Source organism: Chenopodium album, chromosome 11 (genome assembly GCF_948465745.1).
Source record: "Chenopodium album chromosome 11, dcCheAlbu1.1, whole genome shotgun sequence".
Taxonomy (NCBI): Eukaryota; Viridiplantae; Streptophyta; class Magnoliopsida; order Caryophyllales; family Amaranthaceae; genus Chenopodium; species Chenopodium album.
The window spans coordinates 59,979,704-59,995,492 of record NC_137844.1 but is presented as its reverse complement, the minus strand read 5'-3'; the positions used below and the strand labels follow the sequence as shown (position 1 = coordinate 59,995,492).

The 15,789-nt window shown below is 33.1% G+C and overlaps 1 protein-coding gene and 2 pseudogenes across 1 annotated transcript; all 3 read left to right on the top strand.

Annotated features, from left to right (window-relative positions):
• The first annotated feature begins 1,362 nt into the window (after positions 1-1,362).
• Positions 1,363-4,757, top strand: LOC145569511 (NADH dehydrogenase [ubiquinone] 1 beta subcomplex subunit 8, mitochondrial-like). The gene is made up of 4 exons (XM_081628851.1): positions 1,363-1,558; positions 1,666-1,752; positions 1,838-1,933; positions 4,523-4,757. Exons 1-4 carry the CDS (start codon positions 1,421-1,423, stop codon positions 4,577-4,579), a joined length of 378 nt encoding a protein of 125 aa, XP_081484977.1. The 5' UTR covers positions 1,363-1,420; the 3' UTR covers positions 4,580-4,757.
• A 3,687-nt stretch (positions 4,758-8,444) lies between these two features.
• Positions 8,445-8,795, top strand: LOC145567036 (putative lipid-binding protein AIR1B pseudogene; annotated as a pseudogene).
• Positions 8,796-14,649: 5,854 nt separating this feature from the next.
• Positions 14,650-15,105, top strand: LOC145567034 (14 kDa proline-rich protein DC2.15 pseudogene; annotated as a pseudogene).
• The last annotated feature ends 684 nt before the right edge of the window (positions 15,106-15,789 follow it).

The following is a 15,789-nucleotide window of genomic DNA, read 5'->3' as shown; positions in this document are numbered from 1 at the left end:
TGATTAGAAAGCAAATACTACTATGTACCTCTTATAATGTCATGATAAGTTTATACTCAAAATTCAGAAAAATAATACCAGTATAAAAACCCATTATTAATTGTATTTTTGATGAGTATATAGAGAAATGCTATGACAACGACATAGGCATAATTTTATCGGAAGTTTTGTTACCACCCCAAATACTCGCTTTAAATTGACTAATTAAATTAGTTGACATCTACAAATTTACAATATCAATTTGATAAAAAAAAGTCTTGATACCACCCTCCAAAAGTTTGACCAACTCAAAAAAATTGGCATCTAAACCATTAATTTGATGTGCATATTAATACATATAATACAACTACAACTACTATGTAGTTAGCAAGGGATTATATGTAATGTACTAATTACTACAAAGTTCTTTTGATGATAAATTGAGGGATTATATGTAATGTACTAATTACTACAAAGTTCTTTTGATGATAAATTGATAAAATTGTCGATTCATACCTTATTTATAAAATACCAAAGAGACCTTGTCCTACCGTCCTAATGATTAGTATTGAGGATTTGTGTATTGTACGATTTTTTTTCATCATAGAAAAAATTCTATCTTACCTTAATGAGATATATCGTATAGTTTATTTTGGTAAAGATATATCGTATTATATATTTTCTCTAAATTTTGAATTTTTGATGATTATCAGTGATACAATTAAGGGCCTATTCTGATTGACTGAACTGAGTTGAACCGAACTGAACTTATTGGAGCTGAACTGAATATTTTATGAGAGAAAGAAATTAAGAACTTAACTGAATTGAATTGAACTTATTAAAGCTGAACTGAACTAAAGTGAAAATAATCTGAAGAGAACAGGCCCTAAGTATTAACTAACTAAGTCGTAAGACAACAAGTTGATACTCCCATAATATCTACTTGTATATAGTTTATGGGCCTGTTCACTTCAGCTTAATTTCAATTCAGCTCCGATCAATTCAGTTCAGCTCCTAATTTCCTTCTCTCATAAAATATTCATTTTATGTTTATTCAGTTTACTTTAGTTAATGTGGACAGGCCCTACAACTCTAGACACAATCTTATAAAATCGTCCCTGTATCTATATTTAGTTATGAAACAAATGTGTGATTTTATTGGTCTGAACAATTTATATTCAAAGTTGAAAGGTAGGTATTTGTATAATTGGTTGGATTTAAGTGATAAAAAAGGTTGGGGTTATCACTTAAAAATTGTAGATGGAAGTGGTTTATATCCTCTTAACACAAAGCCCAATGGACTATCCAGTATCGGGCCAGGAGAATGAAGCATATCCTTAATCCTTATGGAACAATCAAGCTCCGACCCTTGTTGGCTTGGCTAATACTCTCCAGGTCGAGTCGCCGGTGAGAGAGAAATCGAAATCAACATCAAGATCAAATGGCAGGAAGACTAAGCAAAGTAGGGTCGGTAATACTGGGTGGAAATGGTGTGGTATCCCGTTCCGTTGCCAACTCCCTCCGTCAACGTTCCGGTATGGGACTCCCCGTCGGCAAGCACATCGTCCCCGACAAGCCGGTTTCTCTCTCCTCTCTCTCTTTTTTTTTTTTTTTTTTTAAAAAAATTATATATCAATCGGAATCGGAATTAATCTCATCTGTATATTTCTGGCAATAAATAAATAGCTTCCGGTGAACGATGAGCTGGTGTGGGATAACGGTACTCCATTCCCTGAACCTTGCATAGATCGCATCGCCGACACTGTTGGAAAGGTTTCCTTCCATTTTCCCTTCTTTTTTTTTTTTTTTTTTTTTGTTAAATAGTTGATTTTCCAATTTTAATTATGAAAATGTTCAGTACGAAGCATTGGCTTGGTTATGCGGTGGATTAGGGTTCTTCGCTACTCTCGGATTGGCCGCTGTCTGGAATGATAAAGCTTCTAAATATCCCTTTGTAAGTCTACTTTTTCATTTAGGGTTTTATCCGATGATTTGATTTTAATTTGGTTTGCTCAGACATTCAACATTTACATACATGTATGCACCATTTTCCTAATTTGGATAGAATACTTGCTTATAAATAATACTTTCTTTAGGGTTCATACTGTTTTCCTTACCAATTCCTGCACAATCACCTGTTTCTTAGATGGCATGCTTAAGTTTCGACCATTGTTGTAGTCTGGGTCATAGTTTATTCACTTGAATTGGCGGCATTATCTTTGTCAATTGAGTAGCCTGATCTTCTGTTGTGATAGAGACAAACTTTTTTAATTGCTAGGGAATAGCATGTGGCATTGCAGTAGATATATTGTGTGAATTGTGAGGAACTAGGTAGAGAGTATAGTAACCTAAAGTTTTAGAGAGATCATAGCCTAAAGCTTTGCCATTAACAATCAAACACTCAACCTTTAATCTTTGTTCATCTGTCTCATTAATTCTGGAATACCATGTCTGAAACCTTGTCTATTACAGCTTACACTCCTTAGGATTACAGACGTGGTAATATCATGGCCAGAATTAGTACTACTGTGGCCAAGATCAACAAAAGTGCTAGTTTGAGTCTTTGAGGGTCTATTTGTAGAAGCCTTAAATCACCCAGGGGTGCAAAATAAAAGATTGATTACATTGAATTAAGGGCTTCCTTGCTCTTCTAGCAAAACATCCGATGCATGTTCATACTTCCTCTTTTAAATATGAGACTGGTACCTAGGATGGAATCAAGTTTTCCCTGCAATTTAAAATCAGAGTTTGATGCCTTGAGTTATCTCAGGAAGGCTCAGAAATTTCTTGAAAGGCTACAAGACAGACAGTATACAAGGTGACCAGCTGTTAATCCACTTTAGAGTTTGGGTAATTCACTGATTTCTATAAGTTCTGTATAAAGGGGGTTATGTGCAAAACTCATGGAGGTTATACCTTGAATCTATGGACACTTGCAATCTCTACTGACTGCTTCTAGACAAGAGTTGGGAGGGGGATATAAAAGAGGCATCAGTGTTAATCTTGAACTGAACGAAGGAGCATTCCGTGGTGTAGGGTATTGCTTTACTTCAGCAGTTGGTTCCTTTTGGAAGAAGACCATTTCATATCAGCTCAGGAGCAATGGTTTGAGTATGAGGATAAAGGAATGTTTATAACTTTATATTGATAATAGTCCAAAAATTTCTCCTGTTCCAAATAAGCCAAAGGTCAAATGCAAACAAAACATTGAAAGGATGCACTCAATTTAGGTCATTTTCATTCTTGCAATAGTATTTTTCCTATATAACTTGCTGATAACAAGATGTTAGGCATAAATTTCATAATCATTAATTCTTTCCAATCTTGAAATGAATGCTCCACTGCCTATAGTCTTTAGGGTTCTAATTCTGACCTTGCCAAGTACCTAATCAAAGCAAAACACTAATTATACTGTAACATCACTAAAAAAAATTCATGATGATCTGTAAAACTGTGTTCATCTGTATAAGCTGCTATCTCAGGGTCCTAGTTGCCTCTTTATTTGGGTAGGAGCACTGATACATGTAGTCTGATAACTCTGATTCCTTCTAGACGTCGGAAATATATTGACATGATAAACAACTGTGTTCATCTCTACTAGCTCTGGGTCTTTTTGGGTGGGAGCACTGTTACATACTTACATGTAGTGTAATTCTCCTAGAGTTCTAGACAATGGCGTATGTTGACTTGAACAAACTCACTAGTAATGTTAGGTGTCTCAGCAGGTCCAGTATACCTGCCATGTGATCAGTGCACATGTTCCTTACGTGGCTGGAATTTTTTTTATTTTTTGGGTGGGTGGGGGGGGGGGGGGGGTGGTGGGGGTTAAGGACCTGTTTTTTGGTTTTATTTTCCCTGTTTAGGTTCAGCTTAGCTTAGCTCAGCTCAGCTCAAAAGAAAAAGGCCTAACCTTGTAGTATGAGTTTTAATACATCATGAAACTGCAGGGTGTTTTTTCACTGCCATATGCTAGGTTGGGGTGATATAAAGGTCATTGTAAACTATGACCAACTTACAGGCAGCATGAGTGGTAACAAGTACTTATTATACTATTCTTGGTTTTCCGGTTGTTTTTTCTGTTTACTTTTGCTTGTGTGCTGTTTTCAACAACTTGATAGTGGCACACTGATGGTCTCTTTTTCTACTATATTGTGTTGCCCATCTATTGTCACACCCACCTGCTGGGTTGCTGAAGTGCTTGAGTTTGTAATTTAGATTCCCCTTTTACGTTATTCTAGGTGAATTATCTTTTCTTAGTGAAGCTAAAGGTTGTTTTCAGAACTTATTGATTTATAGGAGATGAAGGTATCACCTGAATTGCAATGTGCTAACTATACATGCTTAATGCTTTTTCAAGAATTTCATGCGAAAGGGTTTCCAAAAAAAAAAAAAAAAAAAAAATTCATGCGAAAGAAATAGCTCAGTTTGAGGGTGTTCTATATTTGTTAAATGAATTTGTTTCAAACATTAGGCTAATTTCTACTGTTTGAAAATTTTCCATTTCTAGCTAATTGCTCACTGTTAATGGTTTTGTGCTGACCAGACTCCAAAGGTTTATCCATATGACAACTTGAGGGTAGAGCTCGGTGAAGAACCATAGATGCATCAACTCCAACAATTGTATCACAAATGTTCAGCTAAATGACCTTCATTTTACATTTTATGTCCATCAGTAGCTCTGGGATGATTTAAAATAAAGGTCTGAATTGTTTTTGTTTTAAAGATTGATATGGATATGCTTGGCAACTTTTCTGTTAATGTCATTATATGATGCTACTCTTAAGTTCCTATGTCTTAGGGACGGCTTGTCCTAACAACCAAACAAATCCACTTTCCATGTTATTGCAGTGGACAATTATTTGCATATTACTGATGAAAATTCAGAGTAATTATATACTTGTGAAACTATACAGCATTTAAGTTATATGAATGGCTGTTATGGTGAAAAGCTTGTATAGGACATTGGGTGTATTACCCTATGTGCCATCACTGCCATTTTCATCAAATTTCCAGATGAAGACCCATGAACATGGAGATAAGGTAAACATACATAACCGGCCTAATGTCAGAGCATTAGGGGAGAGGAAGTGGCGTAGAAATGGGCCCTATTTCTGGACCAAAATTTCAAATATGCCATCGCTGATAAGTTGGACTTGTATTCATTCCAAATGAATAAAACTTTGGACTCACTCGTGAAGTAGGCTCGGGTGTTGAGTGCAGCAACAAGCAGAGCACGGTGTGAGTGTGACTTGCAGCTGCACTGTTGTAGTAAGTAGGAATTGGATATTTCTGGACAAAGCTAATTTGATATATAATAGATTATATAGCCCTTAACCTTAGAGGAAATTTGATCTTTTCAAGACCAAAATGTATAATACTCTACCGCAAATGTTATTAAAAGGGAAGAACAATTACTTCATCCATTCCATTCCTAAATAATACTCCGTATACCAGATGGTATATTACTATAATGTATGAAGGATGCATCAAATTTCAATATTTCAAAAGTAACAAAATTTATAGAGCACGTTTTCCATTATTCTCATTATGAAACCTTGTTAATTGGTCCATTGTCCCACAACCACAATCAGTTAGTGCTTCTAGTTTGGTGAATTTCAACTCTAGGCATAGTCTCCATTTTTCTAGGTGCGTGTCATTGGTTTTATCCACTTAGAATTTGTAATTATTGAATAAGAACACTTATTATATTTAATGTATATTCTTGAATTTTAGCAAGCAAAATTTTTTTTTTATGGAGAGTTATACTCCTCCGTCCCTTTTTTACATTCGTATTTCTAAAATTACACAGGAATTAAGCAATTTGGAATAAAACAAAGAACAATTAAACAACGTATAATGGGAATTACAAGACATTAATTGATGTCTTTGAGTAAAACAAAATAGAATAATATTTAATGCTACACATGTCATCAATCCTTTGAAAAGAAAAAGGACCAATAACATTTTTTGGTGGAAAAAAAAGACCAATCATATTCATCTAAATTGATGCTCATGGATTTTGAAAATAAGAGTGAAAAAATAAGAGTGAGAATTAGAAAATAAGAGTGAGAAAATAAAGAAAGCATTAATTACAAAACAGAAAAATAGGGATAATTTGGGATATTTGGTAAAAATTTACTTACTAAAAAGGAAAAGTAGGAATGTAATTTTGAAATATCCAAAAAGGAAACCAGGAATGTAAAAAAGGGATAGAGGGAGTACTTTCTTTTGCCATGAATACGAGTAATTTGTCTCTAGTTCATGTCATACATTGTATTATTATTGTTAAGAAAGCAACAACAATACGAGTAACTTGTACGAAGTAAAGCATAAGCTGCCTCCTGTTCTCTCTTCTCTCTCCTTTTGGGTTTTAGTTTTCTTAGATATTTCGACCAATTCTCTTTAATTTTATTAAGTTTTTGCTTGATTTAGTTTTTGTTTTGTCTTCTCCATTTGTGAGAGTCTATCTCAATTATTTTTTGGGATTTTTCTCCCCCCAATTTTTAGGGATTTTGATTCTCATTTATGAATGAGAATTTTGTTTTTAGGGTTCTGATAATAATTGGGAAAATGATTTGGATGCATATGGGTTTAGGGTTTATCATCAACACTACGATCAAAACAATAGCGCAGATTGCAATCGAAGGTCTTTACCCGGAAAGATTCAAAGACATCGAAAATCACTGCTTGCGTCAAGATTGAAGCGGTGGAGAGTGAGTTATGCCAAATATGCAAATTAGTTATGATTTTGTTCGGAAAAGTTATGTTAATTTCTCTAAATTTAGTTTATGGTTTACAAATCTTTATTATAAATTATTGTAGATGTAGTATGGCTATTTATGATTGATATTATTTTTTCCTGTAAAAAAAAAAAAACTAGTAACTTACAAATTAACACAAACTATTGCGTTAGTTCGGACTGCGAAATGCAGATTTTGATATCCTCAATTAGCTGGATGATGTCCTCTATTGGCTGGATGATGTCCTTTATTGGCTGGATAATATTTCTACTGGCTGGATGATATCCTCTACTAGCTGGATGATATCCTCTAGACCTCTATTGACTATATGATATCATTTATGATTGTGTCTATGATATCTTTCATTGGCTGGATGATATCCTCTGGACCTCTATTGACTATATGATATCATTTATGATTGTGTCTATGATATCTTTCATTGGGTGGATGATATCCTTCATTGGCTATATGATATCATCTAGCCATAATATATCATATAGACAACAGAGGATATCATCCAACCAGTAGAGGATATTATCCAGCCAATAGAGGACATGATCAAGCTAATTGAGGATATCCAAATCTGCATTTCGTTAGTCCGTACTGACACAATACCTTCTCACCACTTAATCTTAATATCTACTTCTAAATTATAGTGAGAATACTCTTTTAAGTCTTTAGTAAATTATAATAGGTAAAATAAGGATCCTAAGATTTTAAGAATATTGATTGAAAGTTGATTCCTCCTCCCGATTTGTCATAATCTGTTAAGAACCCAATGTGTATCACTTGTGAGTGTCCCACATTGGAGAAAGAGGAGAGGTAGTTTCACTTTATAAGGTAGAGGAGTAACTCCTACTATTGCCAATTGGTTTTAGTATGGAAGCTCCAAAGCCTTGTTTGTGGACCTAACTCTCCTCCTCCTTGTTCGGGTTGCCCAGGCCCATTTCATATTGTTTCGAAATTTAACATGGTATCAGAGCCCAGGTTTGTAGGGCCGTTTATAACTGGGTATTTGTCAAACCACTGGTTAAGGGGTCTCTATTGGATGTTCATTCCCAAAGAGAATTTATATTGTACCTTCTGGTGTGCTCTAATTCTAAGGACACTCACAAGTGAGGGGGAGTGTTAAGAACCCAATGTGTATCACTTGTGAGTGTCCCACATTGGAGAAAGAGGAGAGGTAGTTTCACTTTATAAGGTAGAGGAGTAACTCCTACTATTGCCAATTGGTTTTAGTATGGAAGCTCCAAAGTCTTGTTTGTGGACCTAACTCTCCTCCTCCTTGTTCGGGTTGCCCAGACCCATTTCATATTGTTTCGAAATTTAACATAATCTACATCCACTCGATCATTTTACTTTCATCCATTAATTTTATTATTATTCGCTTTTGATAAAATAGATTCTACAGCCGCAACGTGGCCGAAAAATGGTAGAAATTCAAAGTCAAACCCCATGCATCTTTACAAATTGAATGTGTATGACGTTACATGTATCTCGGTTTGTGTGCCCTTAACATTGAAAAATTAGTACATATGATGTGTTCATTCTTTATTTTAATTCATATAATGAAATTATAATTATAAACAATTCCACTACGAAGCATTAGAGCCTATAAATACCCTCCCATCTGTACTTGAAACATATCTTCACAACAAATAAAATCCTTCTATCCTTCAATTCCTTACTCTAACTATCATCCCTAAACCGTCCTTTTATCTAAAAATGGCTTCAAAGAGCACCAATATGACCATCATTTTCTTCCTCTCTCTTAATCTCCTCTTTTTCTCCTTGGTTTCCGCGACAAACCCTCATTCAACATGCCCTATCGATACCCTTAAACTAAAGGTATGTGCCAGTGTGCTCAATGGTTTACTCGGGGTAATTATTGGAACCCCTCCTAAGCAGCCATGTTGTAGCCTTATACAAGGCCTTGCTGATCTCGACGCTGCTGTTTGCCTTTGCACTGCCCTTAGAGCTAATGTCTTAGGCATCAACCTCAACGTTCCTCTTTCTCTAAGCTTGCTTCTCAATGCTTGTGGCTGCAACTACCCCGCTGGTTTCACTTGTCCATGAAAACTGCTTGTCATTTGCAACCTTATCATCATGCCAAAACCATTTGAATGCGTAATATCCTACTAAGAAAAAAAAAATTACATAGTACAATATGTTTGTACTTCTATATATGTGTTTGTTTCATTGTGTTTGTTTCATATATAAGCAATATAATTATAAAGGTATGTAATAAATCCTCCTTTTGGAGAACGGTTATCATCTTATTATCGATAATCATCTAGATTTATACTTGTAATTTGTAACATGTACTATCATATTGTGATGTTCTTTGATTAGCTATATATATACTATATTGCATAATGCACAAGTTTCAATCTATGAGAATGTCTTGATCTGATTGGTCTGATGTTTTTTAACTATAATGATTATATCAACAAGGGTTTGGTACTACTCCCTTTCTTTCTTAATTTTGTCTCACCTGCCTTTTTTAGCAACAATATATTGAAATATATGTAATTTAAGTATTCATATCATGATTTTGAAACAACTCAAATTGCTACAAGTATGTGATTTTGTTTTTATATACTACCTCCGTAACATATTAGTTGTAACGGACGAAGGTAGTATATGTATGTATCAATTAATACTTATAATACGTAGTCAAAGATTTTTTGTCTTAAAAAAAACAATCTAAATGAGATCAACAAATATTAACGAATAATGAAGGGAGTATAATTAGAGTTCAATCAAGTAATTAGTTATTAATTTTAGGAGACAATAATTGCAATGTTTATAAGCTATTATATTGATTAATTTAAGAAGAGAGTGAGGGATTGTTCAGTTGGTTAAAACTTTCCTTCTAATTTCATGAGATTATGAGATTGATTATCATCACTTGCCCTTGTGGCTCTCTAAACACAAAAACATAAAATAAAATTATAGAGGTTAAGAAAGCATAGGAAAGTATTGTGTAGTGATCACTAATAAAGTTGCATGCATGCCACGCAGTGACCCAAGAAAGCCGGCTAAGGTATGGCCGTTGGCCTTTTTGAAGGAGCTGTAGTATGGTACAGAGTACAGTATTGAGTAGTTAATACTTAGCATACGAAAGCAATCGTGCTTTAGAGTTGCATACATAGGCCAATCATAAGGAACTTTACTTCATTCGAAATTTCAATACATACATAATTACTAGTAAATTACGAAGTAATTAGAATTCAATTTAGGGGACCGCGTATATGACATATATATATGTATGTACAATAACACAATTCAGATCAAAATAAGTACAAGTTAATGGACTTTTGTCTTATGCATGGTTATTGATTAGTTAGAGTTATCCCCATAAAATACAGGTATGTATGTAGCAGTCTTAATCAATGGAAACCAACGAATTCCATCATCTTCCAACTTGATTTATCTTAATAATTAAAGATAATTTAGCATAGGTCTATTATGAATTTATGCATACTGTAATTATTATTATTATTATTATTATTTTTTTTTTTTTTTTTTTTTTTGAGGGAGTGATTCCACATTAATTAGTATTTGCTGTTTACTTTCTTATTGGAGTTCTCTTAAAGGCATAAATGTTAGGGTGTTGTATTATGGACTATGGTTATGATCCGATCAAGTAGGGCAACCCCATCTACAATCTTCCTTCAAATTATCTGAAATTCTACTGTAGTCATTTGACAATTTTTAAAAATGGCAGGTTGTGATTTAATGATTTTGATTTATTTTCAAATCTTAAAATTTATTAAAATTTATTTTTTCATATTTTAGAAATTCAATTTTATTTCTGAAAATTAATTTACAAAAAAATTAGTTTTAATTAAAATTAGCATTTGAAAATAATTCAACAATCATTAAAGCTAAACGTTTATTTTTAAAAATTATAAAAGTGACAACTATAGAATCATCTTAAATTTTCACATTGAATTATTGTAATCTGATAAGTTTAATTTTGAAAGTTGGCCCCAATTCCTAAACAAAGGTGCGGCCGATAGAGAGAGTTAAATTACTAGAATTTGTTATGTACACCCGGGGGTCATTTGCTCATTTAATCAACAAATGAACAAATAATTATTTTCTCATTTGTTGATTAAATAAGCAAATGATCCCAGTTGTAAAATATACCTGGGTGTCCATAACAAGCTCTCGCAAATCTCTAAAAAGAGAGAAAATGTGAAAGTGGCTTAGTTTGATAATAATAATACGTAAGTTGCTTGCAAAAAGTAAATGGAATATTGATAATAATAATAAGTTGACAATTTTATTTTTGAAAACAGCCAAATTTATAACTGTTTTGTGATTTGTCTAATTTTGAAAATATATACTTGGTATTGCATAGGCCATCATGACAAGAGATCGAGTTTAACATTTATTCTTCCGATCTTTTATATTCGTGGCTCACATTAACAATACAGCTCAATTATATACAAAGGTCAAAGTCAACACTCAGCCATTTGCATGTTTTAGGCCCCAAACGTCGTCGTAATTCTTGGATTCATGTACACTCAAGCTAGCTACTCGATGTGATTAAGCAATATCAAATTATTAATGCATTATAGAGTATAAAACATATTTCTGATCTCAACTATCAGTTTAAACTTTTAATTGAGATAGTCCATCATTCAACATGGTATCAAAGCCCCAAATCACGGGTCTCCTCTAAACATGGTATCAATGCTTGTACGTACTGTTTGATTATAAGTAGCAAGTAATTAACAACTTGAATTGGTGTATGTTCGTAAAACATGTGGAGGATTTGGATTTCTCATGCTTTCGTCTTCTTAAATTAATTTTCTTCAAGGGTTCATATTGTGTTATCATTTCAGAAATTGAAGATTAACACTACAATCATTTAATTTTTAATTTTTTTTTTAATGTTCTTTCAACTTCAATAAGATGTAACGTTCCACCATTGTCATGCATGGTTATTGGTTATGAATGATAACAAAGAAGAATCCGATCAATTACCAGGTCATTAGGGTGGCCACCTCAAAGATAATTATGGAAGATAAGGCCGTAAGGTCAACATCTTATCACATGCTAATTATCATGATTAAACTTTTTGTGGCTTGAGGGATCACTCAATTATAATTAATTTGAATTGAATAGTTACATAAAAATAAGCTAAGACCAGCTTAATGTAAACTGAACCAAATTTGGAAACCTAACTTGTCATATTAGTAGTACTTACTATTAAGTCTTTTTTGGAATAAAAGATGTGCTTCACGCTCCATATTCTAAAAGACTAAAATAAAATTGGACAGCCTGCTTGGACACATCTCGAATTACAAAGTTAAAATTAAATTAACTACAGTTTGCTTGCCAATATCAAGTTCAAACCTTAACATTAAATCTTGCATTGTTATTTTGGGTTTTGATGATAGAATTGTTATGCCATCAATATTTAGTCCCTTACCATGTTTACATTAAACTTTTGTATTACTTTTTTCTATATTACGCAAACTTTATTATATTAGTATGGAAAATGGTATGAGATTTTTTAACCTATATACATAAATTCATAACCAACTATCTAGTTTTTTTGGTCTGGACGATGCCCTCAGTTACTACATTAATTTTGTGATTGAAATCCTTATTTACATTTAATTTTGATAGAATAACATGTAATATGGTGATAGTTTAATGGCTAACACTTTAGTTTTTAAACTTAAGGTTAATTGTGGGTTCAAATCTTGTACAATCTATATATTTAAGCACATAAAATGAAAGACTCGATCAATTTATTGAGGAGGGCATCATGTGACATATAGGCTTGTTTCAAAACGTCTTTTAGTATATAGTAGTGTAGATATTATCGCCTTATCAAATGAGCTATATATCTCTTGCAAGTATTTTTTTTTTTTTTTTTAAATTAATGGGATGGACGTGCAATTAGTGTATGATCTATCTAAGCTAACTTATACTTTGTATGTCATACGTCATTTCCCAATTAAGCCCATTATTATCTATCTCGGCATTTAAATTTAATCCGCTCAAATTCAACATTTAAAAAGTCTGAGAATTGAAATGCCATCTTCATGTTAAAATAATCCAATATACTAATAAAATATTATGGTAGTCATATTTCAGTTGATCACTTTAAAATTTTCAAATTCAGCAGCATAGCGTTAACTAGGAAGAAATTAAAACATTAGGCGAGCAACTTGCTGAGCTTTTGTTGTGTGTGCTTTGCTACATGTTCCCTATCCTTTGAATAGTTAAGTAAGACCCAACTCTTCGAAAATGTCCAAACACTAAACTACAAATAAATTCGTCAATGCATCTCGTATATAAATGGAAATAGAATCAAGAAGAATATATATCAAGTACTGCTAATAAAAGCCACCTCATTTTACAGTTTAAGGCATGTGTAGACATAAATTAGATCTATCTTTTTGGATGACTTAAACAAATTTCAAGAGTTTTGTCAAACTTATACATTATGCCTTAACAGTGACTGATTATGTTTAAAACACAATTTTGAGGTTCACTTCTACAGATTTGTGGGAAGATTAGACCTTAATTACCTTCGCAAGTAAGCACGTAAGTTGGTCTCTAGGAATGTGTTCAAACTTCAAATCCCTTGCTAATCGTACTCCTAGCTAATTTGGCTTGAGAGCAATACACAAACACCACTTGAGAGCCTTTGATGGTCATTATTAGATCTTGTGTGCTAGTGGGCTTAACAAAGTTGCTATGTCCTGTTGACTTAGGCCCAAGGAGTGGTCTATGTTCTCTTCAGGCCCAAGACAGGTTGGAATATTTTGATACCCAAACATAGAGTACTACGTATTACTTCATATATAATTACGAAAATATCATGCTGATATATATTTTTGGTGATTTATTTACTGTTTTGGTAGTAAACGAATTTAATTTATTAAGGTGATAAAATGTGGATCTCTTCCATCAATATGTTAGTCTTATTGAACTTTAGATTCTTTGTATTAATAATTTCTGATAAGTTATGTATCCTTAATCATAGCATCTTTTATCATCGCTTATGTATTTAAGTAAACAATCATAGAATTTATTTATAAAAGTAAATTCATACAAACTCACAAAATACCACGACATGTGATTGATGTGAAGCAAACATTTAATCCAAGGTCAGGCCAACTAGTACATGTCTTGTTAACACAATAAATAATTCAATGTATAGTATGTGTTTTTTGCTTGATGAATAGCATACAAAAAATTGGTTTAATTTTTTTATGAAGTTAGTTTGAATCAAAGATTGAATTACTATCTTTAACTCATGATACCATACTCTTCATAATTATACAATTCATACGTGTGTATATTAATATGTAATGATTGAACTCTATATAGTTTATACTACACTGAATAAATTAGTAATTTTGTTAGTCTTTAAATCATTCTCTAGACGATTTGATCGTCGCAAAGATCAAATTAAGAATTATTAATAGTTAAACAATAATTAAGTGTATAGATCTGCATCAATAATGGTATTATCTATAATCAATCCTAATCGGAAAAGGCTGTTTACACGAGTCATAACCGTGGGCGTAGCAAAATCTACAAGCTTCCAAAGATTAAGTGCTATATAATATAATTACGAGTAAATTGTACTCCGTATATTCTAATAGAAGAAGTGCACACTAGTTCTAGAGAAATGCCAAATGACAACTTAGTATATACTATATTGTGGTTAAGGATTATTCCATCTTGTTGCTCATTGATTAAACCCTTTTACACATGGTCACGCTATAAAAATACAAAAGACCCCTCTAATTATTCCTAAGCTGACCAAAAATCTTCACTATAAAAAGCCTAAAACAACTTCTCAAATTCCCACCACAATAACCCTCCCAATCAGAAGGCATCTTAATTATAAACAATTTTAAAGCTCGCTTATTAGTGAGTTCTCCTAGCTAAGATGGCTTCAAAAGCATTAGCATCAACTTCCCTCCTACTATGCCTAAACCTTGTGTTGTTCACTTTAGTAAGCTCTACATACGTACCTTGCCCTCCGTCACCCAAAGCCCCATCAGGCCAGCACGGAGGACACCGCGATGGCGGTTACCAAGGAGGAAGCCCAACAACGCCAATAATAATGCCACCGGCAAGTCAAGCCAAGTGCCCAATGGATGCCCTAAAGTTGGGTGTGTGCGCCAATGTGTTGGGTGACTTGATCCACCTAGTGGTAGGAACCCCACCAAAAACACCATGCTGCCCTCTCATAGGAGGGTTGGTTGACCTTGAGGCGGCAGTATGCCTATGCACTGCAATTAAGGCTAACATATTGGGAATTAACCTTGACATCCCTCTATCTTTGAGCTTATTGCTTAACTATTGTGGCAAGAAAGTGCCCACTGGCTTCCAATGTCCTTGATTCAAGACATCATATTTCACGACTTAGCATGCATTATTATTTGGTGATTTACGTACCATCAAGCTTAATTTGCTTGATTTTAACTTGATTTGTGTTATTTGATGGCCAGTGAGTTTTGTTGTCATTAATTATCAGATCAATATTTATATTCATGCATGCTTTGTTAGTTTGTTGTTTGATTTAATCGATTATTGGTGATTCTCTTCTCAATCACCTTCATTATTCATTTCCTGATTGATGGAATCTCTTTACTTGCATGATTTATAAAAGTCGAGTTTAATTTCTTTAAAGTCGAGTTCTTTTTTTTTTTTTTTTTTTTTTTTTTTTTTTTACTTAGGACTATGAGTAGTGTAGGAGTTTTCGACTCTCTATTCCGACTTCCCAGTACAAGCATTGGTTATATTTAGCAATTTTATTTTATTTTATTTTATTTTTATTTTTTTTAAAGAAAAAACTAATGATTATAAATGTGTATTAAGTAAACTTTTGAAATCAATGTTCATAATAATACAACTCCATTTTTCAAAGTATAAATTCATGATACTACATTAAAAAACATATTTAATGAAAATTTAACAAAATGCATGTATAAATCATGGATAAACATAATGTTAAGAATATCCTCTTCAATCCCTATCTTTTACTAGAATTTAGCATTGCACCATCAATGTGTCATTCAGTGTT

Coding starts and splice junctions, on each gene's coding strand:
- LOC145569511 (XM_081628851.1), top strand. CDS start 1,421: ATGGCAGGAAGACTAAGCAAAGTAGGGTCGGTAATACTGGGTGGAAAT. Junction 1,559..1,665: donor ACATCGTCCCCGACAAGCCG/GTTTCTCTCTCC, acceptor ATAAATAAATAG/CTTCCGGTGAACGATGAGCT. Junction 1,753..1,837: donor TCGCCGACACTGTTGGAAAG/GTTTCCTTCCAT, acceptor GAAAATGTTCAG/TACGAAGCATTGGCTTGGTT.